The sequence below is a fragment of the Anolis sagrei genome, chromosome 1 (assembly GCF_037176765.1).
Source record: "Anolis sagrei isolate rAnoSag1 chromosome 1, rAnoSag1.mat, whole genome shotgun sequence".
Taxonomy (NCBI): domain Eukaryota; kingdom Metazoa; phylum Chordata; class Lepidosauria; order Squamata; family Dactyloidae; genus Anolis; species Anolis sagrei.
This window is the reverse complement of record NC_090021.1, coordinates 5191400-5203628: the sequence shown is the minus strand read 5'-3', so window position 1 is coordinate 5203628 and position 12229 is coordinate 5191400. Positions and strand designations below refer to the sequence as shown.

Below are 12229 nucleotides of genomic sequence, written 5' to 3'. Positions count from 1 at the left end.
ATAAATATGTGAGAGGAAGCCACAGGGAGGAGGGAGCAAGCTTGTTTTCGGCTTCCCTAGAGACTAGGACGCGGAACAATGGCTTCAAACTACAAGAGAGGAGATTCCATCTGAACATGAGGAAGAACTTCCTGTGAGAGCCGTTCAGCAGTGGAACTCTCTGCTCCGGAGTGTGGTGGAGGCTCCTTCTTTGGAAGCTTTTAAACAGAGGCTGGATGGCCATCTGTCAGGCATGATTTGAATGCAATATTCCTGCTTCTTCGCAGGGGGTTGGACTGGACGGCCCAAGCTGCCCTCCCAGCCCACTCCCCACGCCCAAGTCGCAATGCCATGCTGCCCACCCTACCCACTCCTCACACCCAAGCCACCCTCCCTCCTCATGTCCAAGGTGCCCTCCCTGCCCACACCGAAGCCGCATTCCCAAGCCGCCCTCCCTGCTCACTCCCTAGACCAAAACTGCCCTCCTGCACCCAAGTCGCAATCCCATGCTGCCCTCCCTACCCACTCCTCACACCCAAGCCACCCTCCCTGCCTCATGCTCTGAGGATGCTTGCCATAGATGCAGGCGAAACGTCAGGAGAAAAATTGCCTCCAGAACATGGCCATGTAGCCCGGAAAAACCTACAACAACCCAGTAATTCTTTGGAAGCTTGTAAGCAGAGGCTGTATGGCCATTTGTCAGGGGTGATTTGAATGCAATTTTCCTGCTTCTTGGCAGAATGGGGTTGGACTGGATGGCCCATGAGGTCTCTTCCAACTCTTTGATTCTATGATTCTATATTGTTTTGGTGATTAATCACTATGCTTTATGTTCAGTTTGTAACAATGAAAATGCATCCTGCATATCAGATACTTACGTTACGATTCATAACAGTAGCAAAATAACAATTGTGAAGTAGCAACAAAAAATAATTTTATGGTTGGGAGTCACCACAACATGAGGAACTGTATTAAGGGGTCGCAGCATTAGGAAGGTTGAGAACCACTGGTGTACATAAAGAAGGGGCACCCATGATGTGCAGCTAAGGCGCTGAAAAATAGAGTGCATCTACACAGCAAAATGAATGCAGTTTGACACCAGTTTGACTGCTATGGTGTAATGCTATGGAATCTTGGGATTAAATTTTTTTTTGTTTCCAGGATTCCATAACATTGAGTTAAAGTGTTTCTTCATTTTCAATATTGTATTAGTTCCCATTTTGTGTTTTGTTTACTTCAAAATAAGATATGTGCAATGTGCATAGGAATTTGATCATAGTTTAAAAAAAGACCCCTGTATTATACCAACTCCTAAGACCGCTTGTATTAAGCGTTGCCACTTTTAGTTTACCCGTCATTTTTATACCATATATTGTTAACTTAGTCAAAGCCATGGTCTTCCCTGTAGTCACCTACGGATGTGAGAGCTGGACCTTAGGGAAGGCTGAGCGAAGGAAGATCGATGCTTTTGAACTGTGGTGCTGGAGGAAAGTGCTGAGAGTGCCTTGGACTGCGAGAAGATCCAACCAGTCCATCCTCCAGGAAATAAAGCCTGGCTGCTCACTGGAGGGAAGGAGACTAGAGACAAAGTTGAAGTCCTTTGGCCACATCATGAGGAGACAGCAAAGCCTAGAGAAGACAATGATGCTGGGGAAAGTGGAAGGCAAAAGGAAGAGGGGCCGACCAAGGGCAAGATGGATGGATGGCATCCTTGAAGTGACTGGACTGACCTTGAGGGAGCTGGGGGTGGTAACGGCCGACAGGGAGCTCTGGCGTGGGCTGGTCCATGCGGTCACGAAGAGTCGGAGACGACTGAACGAATGAACAACAAAAAATTGTTAACTTGTGAACTTCATACAGTGCTTCTCAACCCACTTCCCCTTAGTTCTACAAGGTGCGGCAGCATAAATTCCTTTTTCAAAACTTAATAAAACCCATTGTATGAATCAGAATTATTTTTTTATAATGTAGGCGCATATCTAAAATTTTGTTTTACATAGAATCATAGAATCAAAGAGTTGGAAGAGACCTCATGGGCCATCCAGTCCAACCCCATTCCGCCAAGAAGCAGGAATATTGCATTCAAATCACCCCTGACAAATGGCCATCCAGCCTCTGCTTAAAAGCTACCAAAGAAGGAGCCTCCACCACACTCCGGGGCAGAGAGTTCCACTGCTGAACGGCTCTCACAGTCAGGAAGTTCTTCCTAATGTTCAGATGGAATCTCCTCTCTTGTAGTTTGAAGCCATTGTTCCATTGCGTCCTAGTCTCCAAGGAAGCAGAAAACAAGCTTGCTCCCTCCTCCCTGTGGCTTCCTCTCACATATTTATACATGGCTATCATATCTCTTCTCAGCCTTCTCTTCTTCAGGCTAAATATGCCCAGTTCCCTAAGCCGCTCCTCATAGGGCTTGTTCTCCAGACCCTTGATCATTTTAGTCGCCCTCCTCTGGACACATTCCAGCTTGTCAATATCTCTCTTGAATTGTGGTGCCCAGAATTGGACACAATATTCCAGGTGTGGTCTAACCAAAGCAGAATAGAGGGGTAGCATTACTTCCTTAGATCTAGACACTATGCTCCTATTGATGCAGGCCAAAATCCCATTGGCTTTTTTTGCCGCCACATCACATTGTTGGCTCATGTTTAACTTGTTGTCCACGAGGACTCCAAGGTCTTTTTCACACGTACTGCTCTCGAGCCAGGCATTGTCCCCCATTCTGTATCTTTGCATTTCGTTTTTCCTGCCAAAGTGGAGTATCTTGCATTTGTCACTGTTGAACTTCATTTTGTTAGTTTTGGCCCATCTCTCTAATCTGTCAAGATCGTTTTGAATTCTGTTCCTGTCCTCTGGACTATTGGTTTGGTGATGAAATTAGGTAGGTGACGTCCCCCATTCTCCATACACCGAGTAAACCAATTTCTGGCGTTTGTCATGACTCTTGCCAGTATAGCAGGCGTTATGTTGACAATTTCTTCCTGGATGTTGGTCTTCAAATCTTGTAGGGTCCTTGGTTGGTTCACATAAACACGGATTTCAAAAAACCCCATAGAAAAAAATCACAAGGGGCCAAATCTGGAGAGCGGGTCGGCCACTCCAAATCCGCCCTAATTGAGATGAGGCGCTCTGGGAAGTGTTTCCTCAAAACAGCCATCGATGCTCTTGAAGTGTGTACAGTTGCACCGTCTTGTTGGAACCAAATGTCCCCTAAGTCCAACCCATCTAGCCGTGGGGAAAAAATCCTGCAACATGTTTACATACAGGTCCAAATTCACTGTCACTGCGACTTCATTTTCCTCAAAGAACCAGGGACCAATAATTCCATCTGAGGAAATCGCACCCCACACTGTTTTTAGGTGAATGGAAAGACCTCTGATGCAATTTTCGAGGATTGTTGTCAGCCCAGTAGCTCATGTTTTGTTTGTTGACGGATCCACACAACTGAAAATGGGCTTCATCCCTAGGGGAAAAAAAAATAGCATCCTCAGGACTACTTCGAGAAGAATCTCACACGCGTTCCTCCGAGAATTGAAGTCACGTTCAGAAAGTTCCTGCACAATCGCCATCTTGTAAGGATGGAGATGAAGATCATCATGAAGAACTCTCCTCACAGAACGATCGGAAAGTCCAAGGGCAGACGCATGTTTGCGCACAAAACGCCGTGGTGATCGCAACATTGAAGCTCTCACTGCCTCAATGTTCTCAGGTGATCTAATGGGTCGAGGGACTCCAGTTCTTCCTCTTGTCGCACTTGCAGTTTGTCTGAATGTAGTGACCCACATCACAATTGATTTCCGGTCCGGGAAAGGGGCCAATAGGGCTGAATTAAAGCGATTCCGAAAGGTGCGCTGGGTTGCAATCACAGAACATCCGCTCGAAAAGTAGACCTCAACGGCAAAAGCACGCTCCTCACCGTTCCAACGCATGATGGCGACTGAACTGTGTCAGGACAAAATGAGACCACTAGTGCTCCGCTACGTCTTCAACTACTGAATTTCGCGCATTAAAAAAAAAGGAAGTTATGCTGCCGCATCCTGTATTACCCTTATGTCCCTTGTCCATTCCCCCCTCCCCTCTTGGCATTGAATGTTTCCCAATTTTGTTATTCCCTGGAAACTGCCTTAAAGATACAGAATGGGGGACAATGCCTGGCTCGAGAACTGTACGTGTGAAAAAGATCTTGGAGTCCTCGTGGACAACAAGTTAAACATGAGCCAGGAATGTGATGTGGCAGCAAAGAAAGCCAATGGGATTTTGGCCTGCATCAATAGGAGCCTAGTGTCTAGGTCCAGGGAAGTCATGCTCCCCATGCTCTATTCTGCTTTGGTTAGACCACACCTGGAATATTGTGTCCAATTCTGGGCACCACAATTCAAGAGAGATATTAAGAAGTTGGAATGTGTCCAGAGGAGGGCGACTAAAATGATCAAGGGTCTGGAGAACAAGCCCTATGAGGAGCGGCTTAAGGAGCTGGGCATGTTTAGCCTGAAGAAGAGAAGGCTGAGAGGAGATATGATAGCCATGTATAAATATGTAAGAGGAAGCCACAGGGAGGAGGGAGCAAGCTTGTTTTCTGCTTCCCTGGAGACTAGGACGCAAGGGAACAATGGCTTCAAACTACAAGAGAGGAGATTCCATCTGAACATGAGGAAGAACTTCCTGACTGTGAGAGCCGTTCAGCAGTGGAACTCTCTACCCCGGAGTGTGGTGGAGGCTCTTTTGGAAGCTTTTAAACGGAGGCTGGATGGCCATCTGTCAGGGGTGATTTGAATGCAGTATTCCTGCTTCTTGGCAGAATGGGGTTGGACTGGATGGCCCATGAGGTCTCTTCCAACTCTTTGATTCTATGATTCTATGATTAAGTCCCCTCCGGGAGACGGGAGGGGTTATAAATGTATTATTATTATTATTATTATTATTATTATTATTACTATTATTATTATATGTATTTATATGCTTCTTTATCTCCCCAAAGGGAGATAAATATTAGATGGAGTTCCCCTTTCTTTCTTTCTTTCTTTCTTTCTTTCTTTCTTTCTTTCTTCTATCATTCATTCTTTTTGTTCTCCATCCCTTTTTTCTTTCTGGATTCGTTCCCTTCTTGTTTAAGAATCAGTGATTGCCTTTGCTAGCATCTGTGTACGTGCTTGAGACTCTGATGTCTGCATTTCTTGGTATTGCCGTTTTCAATCTGACCCATGAAGGGAAAGGGGGAAAGTCTTGCAGGTAAAGAAGGTTTCTGTCATTCATCACTGATCCTTTGCTTCTTTCTTCACCAGGGAAATGAGGACTCTGTGCAGCCAACTCTCGGGTGCAATAAGGAAACCATTAATATAGCAAGAAGGAAGGAATAATCTCAAGGTGATGATCTTGCTGACTTCTTGAGTTCACTTACAGATAAGAAAGGGAAATTGTGCGAAGTATCCGTATTGCAATTCAACAACCTTATCACTATTGACATGGAGGAGAAAGTATTTAAATGCCTGGAGTGCGGAAAGAGTTTTTCTCAGAAGGTTCATCTTCAGCAACATGAAAGGAGTCACACTCGGGGGAAGCCCTATGCATGCCTGGAGTGTGGACAAAGCTTCCCTCGTGCTTCAAATCTACATATACATCAAAGGACTCACACTGGGGAGAAACCCTATAAATGCCTAGAGTGTGGAAAGAGCTTCTCTCAGAGTTCAAGTCTACGTTCACATGAACGGACTCACACTGGAGAGAAACCCTATAAATGCCTGGAGTGCGGACAGAGCTTCACTAATAATTCAAGTCTGTGTGTGCATCAATGGATCCACACTGGGGAGAAACCCTATAAATGCCTGGAGTGTGGAAAGAGCTTCACTCAGAGTTCAAGACTACATTTACATGAACGGACTCACACTGGAGAGAAACCGTTTCAATGCCTGGAGTGTGGACAGAGCTTCATTAGTAGAAAATATCTACAAAGGCATCAAAGGACGCACACTGGGGAGAAACCGTTTAAATGCTTTGAGTGTGGACAGAGCTTCAATGAGAATGGAATTCTACGTGTGCATCAAAGGATTCACACTGGGGAGAAACCCTATACTTGCCTGGAATGTGGACAGAGCTTCACTCATAGTTCATATCTACAAAGACATCAAAGGACTCACACTGGGGAGAAACCCTATACATGCTTGGAGTGTGGAAAGAGCTTCTCTCAGAATGGAAGTCTACGTGTGCATCAAAGAATTCACACTGGGGAGAAACCTTTCAAATGTCTGGAGTGTGGACAGAGCTTCATTAGTAGTTCACATCTACGTTTGCATCAAAGGACTCACACTGGGAAGAAACCGTTTAAATGCTTGGAGTGTGGACAGAGCTTCACCCAGAATGGAAGTCTACGTTCGCATCAAAGGAGTCACACTGGGGAGAAACCGTTTAAATGCTTGGAGTGTGGACAGAGCTTCACTGAGAATGGAAGTCTACGTGTGCATCAAAGAATTCACACTGGGGAGAAACCTTTCAAATGTCTGGAGTGTGGACAGAGCTTCATTAGTAGTTCACATCTACGTTTGCATCAAAGGACTCACACTGGGAAGAAACCGTTTAAATGCTTGGAGTGTGGACAGAGCTTCACCCAGAATGGAAGTCTACGTTCGCATCAAAGGAGTCACACTGGGGAGAAACCCTATACATGCCTGGAATGTGGACAGAGCTTCACTCATAGTTCATATCTACAAAGACATCAAAGGACTCACACTGGGGAGAAACCCTATACATGCTTGGAGTGTGGAAAGAGCTTCTCTCAGAATGGAAGTCTACGTATGCATCAAAGAATTCACACTGGGGAGAAACCTTTCAAATGTCTGGAGTGTGGACAGAGCTTCATTAGTAGTTCACATCTACGTTTGCATCAAAGGACTCACACTGGGAAGAAACCGTTTAAATGCTTGGAGTGTGGACAGAGCTTCACCCAGAATGGAAGTCTACGTTCGCATCAAAGGATTCACACTGGGGAGAAACCGTTTAAATGCTTGGAGTGTGGACAGAGCTTCACTGAGAATGGAAGTCTACGTGTGCATCAAAGGATTCACACTGGGGAGAAACCCTACAAATGCCTGGAGTGTGGACAGAGCTTCATAAGTAGTACATATCTACGTTCGCATCAAAGAACTCACACAGGGGAGAAACCGTTTACATGCTTGGAGTGTGGACAGAGCTTCACTGAGAATGGAAAATTACGTGTGCATCAAAGGATTCATACTGGGGAGAAACCTTACAAATGCCTGGTGTGTGGACAGAGCTTCAATGAGAATGGAAGTCTACGTGTTCATCAAAGGACTCACACTGGGGAGAAACCATTTCAGTGCTTGGAATGTGGACAGAGCTTCTCTAAGAATTCAAATCTACATAGGCATCAAAGGACTCACACTGGGGAGAAACCGTTTAAATGCCTGGAGTGTGGACAGAGCTTCATTCGTAGTACATATCTACATAGGCATCAAAGGATTCACACTGGGGAGAAACCATTTACATGCTTGGAGTGTTGACACAGCTTCACTCAGAATGGAAATCTACGTGTACATCAAAGGACTCACTCTAGGGAGAAACCCAATAAATGCTTGGAGTGTGGACACAGCTTCACTATCAGTGGAGACTGTGAATGTGTCAATAAGAGTAGGCATGTATAAAGGCTCTACCACCAAGGAGGAACTTCTTTTTAGCAGGGGGAAGGAACGGGGAATTTTAAAATTAGTGAATCCCAAAAGCTGCCACCAATTTTAAAGGATCCTTATCAGGGAGATTTTTAAGTCAGGAGAGAGACAACTGTATATGTTTATTTAAATGGCGCCTGAACTGAGAGAGTTGTAACTCAGTTCTTGTGGGTTTTTTCGGGCTATATGGCCATGTTCTAGAGGCATTTCTCCTGACGTTTCGCCTGCATCTATGGCAGGCATCCTCAGAGGTGACCTCACCTCTGAGGATGCCTGCCATAGATGCAGGCGAAACGTCAGGAGAAATGCCTCTAGAACATGGCCATATAGCCCGAAAAAACCCACAAGAACTGAGTGATTCCGGCAATGAAAGCCTTCGACAATACAGAGTTGTAACTGTTTCTTTCCCTTGGAATATGCTGCCACCTTCTCCTATTTTTAGGGCTGAGGATGCTTAGTAACACACTCTTCCATGTTACAATAATGTTTGTTCTTCTTCAGAGGGTTTATATATCAGGAACATTCACACACAGGCTGTGATAATGTTAACTAGAACAAAACGTTTATTTATTAATGTATTGTGAAAGGCTTTCATGGCCGGAATCACTGGGTTGTTGTAGGTTTTTCCGGGCTATATGGCCATCTTCTGGAGGCAATTTTTCTCCTGACGTTTCGCCTGCATCTGTGGAAGCATCCTCAGAGGTAGTGAGGTCTTTCCTTCCTTCCTTCCTTCCTTCCTTCCTTCCTTCCTTCCTTCTTTCCTTCCTTGCAACTTTCCAAAGAGAAGGGAGGGAAAAACGAGGCTCCTGGTGGTGGTTTGTTATTGCTGAGGTCGGGAAATGAAAAATAAATTTGCATCTGAAGAAGACGCGCGTCACAAATATTTTAAAAAGATTTTTTTTATTTCTCTTTTTTCTATTTCTGCTTCTGCTTCCATCTCCTCTTCCTTTCCCCACACCCTCCTTGTTTGAGAATATATATATATATATATATATATATATATATATATATATATATATATATCTCAAACTGTCCCTTTTTTTCCACCTCCTTTTAAGTCTTGGCTTCGTGGACACAGCTTCTGCAATAATTTTTTTGGGCCATTTTTTTAAAAAAAAAATCTTTTAAAATATTTGTGACGCACGTCTTCTTCAGATGCAAATTTATTTTTCATTTCCCGACCTCAGCAACAACAAACCACCACCAGGAGCCTCTTTCTTCCCTCCCCTCTCTTTGGAAAGTTGCAAGGAAGGAAAGACGGAAGGAAAGACCTCACTACCTCTGAGGATGCTTGCCACAGATGCAGGCGAAACGTCAGGAGAAAAATTGCCTCCAGAACATGGCCATATAGCCCGGAAAAACCTACAACAACCCAGTTTATTTATCAGTCTTGAAAAATATTCAGGTGCAGATGCTTGATGGTTTCATAAATAATACAGTGCTTGAATTACAGGTTCCGGTCAACGTTTAAAACCGGGAATCTTAATATTCCCCTAAACAGATTCTCCTCTACAAACAGCCCAATTCTCCAGGGTCTGTCTAGTAATAGTTCTTCCTAGAAATAAGTATATAGACTCTATACCAAGTTAGACTTCCTTCAATTCTTAGAATCATAGAATCATAGAATCATAGAATCAAAGAGTTGGAAGAGACCTCCTGGGCCATCCAGTCCAACCCCATTCTGCCAAGAAGCAGGAATATTGCATTCAAATCACCCCTGACAGATGGCCATCCAGCCTCTGCTTAAAAGCTTCCAAAGAAGGAGCCTCCACCACACTCCAGGGCAGAGAGTTCCACTGCTGAACGGTTCTCACAGTCAGGAAGTTCTTCCTAATGTTCAGGTGGAATCTCCTCTCTTGTAGTTTGAAGCCATTATTCCGCGTCCTAGTCTCCAAGGAAGCAGAAAACAAGCTTGCTCCCTCCTCCCTATGGCTTCCTCTCACATATTTATACATGGCTATCATATCTCCTCTCAGCCTTCTCTTCTTCAGGCTAAACATGCCCAGCTCCCCAAGCCGCTCCTCATAGGGCTTGTTCTCCAGACCCTTGATCATTTTAGTCGCCCTCCTCTGGACACATTCCAGCTTGTCAATATCTCTCTTGAATTGTGGTGCCCAGAATTGGACACAATATTCCAGATAATGTCAGAGACAGCTTTTTTTGAAGACACTGGTCTGTCTTGGCTGTTTCTCCCTGTGTGGCCACACTTGAAATAAAGAGATTTTTGCTTCACTTACGGAGACTGCTTGCTTTCTGTCACCAGCCTTGGGGTGCCTAACAAAAGGGGGTTCCCTTCAATATAAACAATGTATCACTATAACCACAATACTTTCTCTAATCCGGGATTCTATTTTAACTAATTGCTCTAGACCAGGGGTCCTCAAACTTTTTAAACAGAGGGCCAGGTCACAGTCCCTCAAACTGTTGGAGGGCCGGATAATAATTTGAAAAGAACATGAAGGAATCCCTATGCACACTGCACATATCTTATTTGTAGTGCAAAAACAATACAATAATTAAAATGAAGAACAGTTTTAACAAATATAAACTTATTAGTATTTCAGTGGAAAGTGTGGGCTTGCTTTTGGCTGATGTGATAGGATTGTTGTTGTTGTGCGCTTTCAAGCCATTTCAGACTTAGGTTGACTCTGAGCGAGGGCCGGGTAAATGACCTTGGAGGGCCGTATCCGGCCCCCGGGCCTTAGTTTGAGGACCCCTGCTCTAGACAATGTATCTGCTATGACATTTTGGGTGCCTTTTATATGCTTGACTTCAAAATCATCATCTTGAAGTGCTAAGCTCCATCTAATTAACTTACTATTGGTGCTCTTGACCTGATGTAACCACCGTAGAGGTGAATGATCTGTGCAAAGCGTAAACTTTCTTCCCCATAGGTAAGGTTTTAGTTTAGTGATGGCCCACACTATAGCCAAACACTCACGCTCAATTACAGACAGGTGTTGTTCTCGCTCTAATAGCTTCGTACTCATATACAGTGTGGGCTGTAACACACCTTGATCACTCTCCTGACCTAAAACTGCTCCAAGGCCTACCTTAGAAGCATCTGTGGTTAAAATAAAAGGTCGATCAAAGTCAGGGGCTTTCAAAACAGGTTCAGTCATCAAAGCACTCTTTAACAAGTCATAGGCAGTCTGACACTCAGGTGTCCATATTACTTTATCTGGTGAAGCCTTCTTTGTACAATCAGTTAACACTGCCGCAAGAGAACTGAAATTGGGAATAAATCGCCTATAGAATCCTACAACTCCTAAAAATGAACGAATTTGTTTCTTGGTACTTGGATTCGGCCATTCTCTTATTGCCTGTACCTTGTCCATATCCAGCAATATGGTGCCTCCTCCTACTATATGACCTAGATATTTGACTCGTGATCTGGCCATTTGGCATTTTGAGGCTTTTACTGTTAAGCCAGCCTCTTTAATCTTGTGCAACACCTTCCCTAAGTGCTCCAGGTGTTGTTCCCACGTCTGGCTATACATGGACAGATCATCTATATACGCCCGCTCCTTTTGTTTCAGCCGAGCAGTCACCAAACCCTCAGCTGCGCAGTCTTTCATGGTTGACAAATGTCTTTGCAAGTCCTCAATATAATGGCTGATGTCAGTCTCTGGAATTTGTTCTGCTCCTGTCCATGCTTCTTTTAAGATGTTCGTGGGACCTCGTGGTGTTCTTCCGTACAGCAGTTCGAATGGGCTGAACGTTGTGTTGGCTTGTGGAACTTCTCGATAGGCAAACAAAAAGTTCTGCAGCTTCTTGTCCCAATCATTAGGGTTTGGGACAAGTCTTTAGCATGTGATTGAGGGTACCGTTGAATCTTTCCGTCAAGCCGTTGGTTTGGGGATGATATGGTGTAGAAATTAGATGTTTTATTCTACAGGTCCGGAACAGTTCTTGCATCATCTGGGACATGAATGTAGTTCCATGTGAGGAGGAGGAGGAGAGAAAAAGTGACACCCTCAACTGCCACCCTCAACTGTGAGGTATTTGAGGTACCACCGATGAGATCTGGCTTTACAGACGCAGATTAATTGAGATGAGACGGTCTTCAACCAAAGATAACAAGTTTATTGTGTACAAAGCGTATGGTTGCAGGCTGTTAAATAACTTATAGAACTTTGAATATCACTTGGTTTGTAATACAGTCCACCCTTCCAAATAACACTGCTCGTGGCTAAGATTGTAACCGCATTGGAACATCTTCAATTTGTGGAGACAGAGACATCTAAAGAATTTATCAATACGGGTTAAAGAAAATTACTGTACGTTAATATGGAAATGGTACCTTACACTAGTAAGAATAGCAAATATAAATAAAAACTACTCAAAAAATTGCTGGAGAGGATGCCAAGAACATTGGAACATCTTAAATTTATGGAGACAAAGACATCTAAAGAATTTATCAATACGGGTTAAAGAAAATTACTGTACGTTAATATGGAAATGGTACCTTACACTAGTAAGAATAGCAAATATAAATAAAAACTACTCAAAAAATTGCTGGAGAGGATGCCAAGAACATTGGAACATCTTCAATTTATGGAGACAAAGACATC

The 12229-nt window shown here is 44.0% G+C and overlaps 1 protein-coding gene across 1 annotated transcript; it reads left to right on the top strand.

Annotated features, from left to right (window-relative positions):
* Window positions 1–5262: 5262 nt before the first annotated feature.
* LOC137097897 (zinc finger protein 850-like) lies at window positions 5263–8337 on the top strand. The gene has a single exon (XM_067473301.1). The coding sequence runs from the start codon at window positions 5439–5441 to the stop codon at window positions 7488–7490; it is 2052 nt and encodes a 683-aa protein (XP_067329402.1). The 5' UTR covers window positions 5263–5438; the 3' UTR covers window positions 7491–8337.
* Window positions 8338–12229: the final 3892 nt, after the last annotated feature.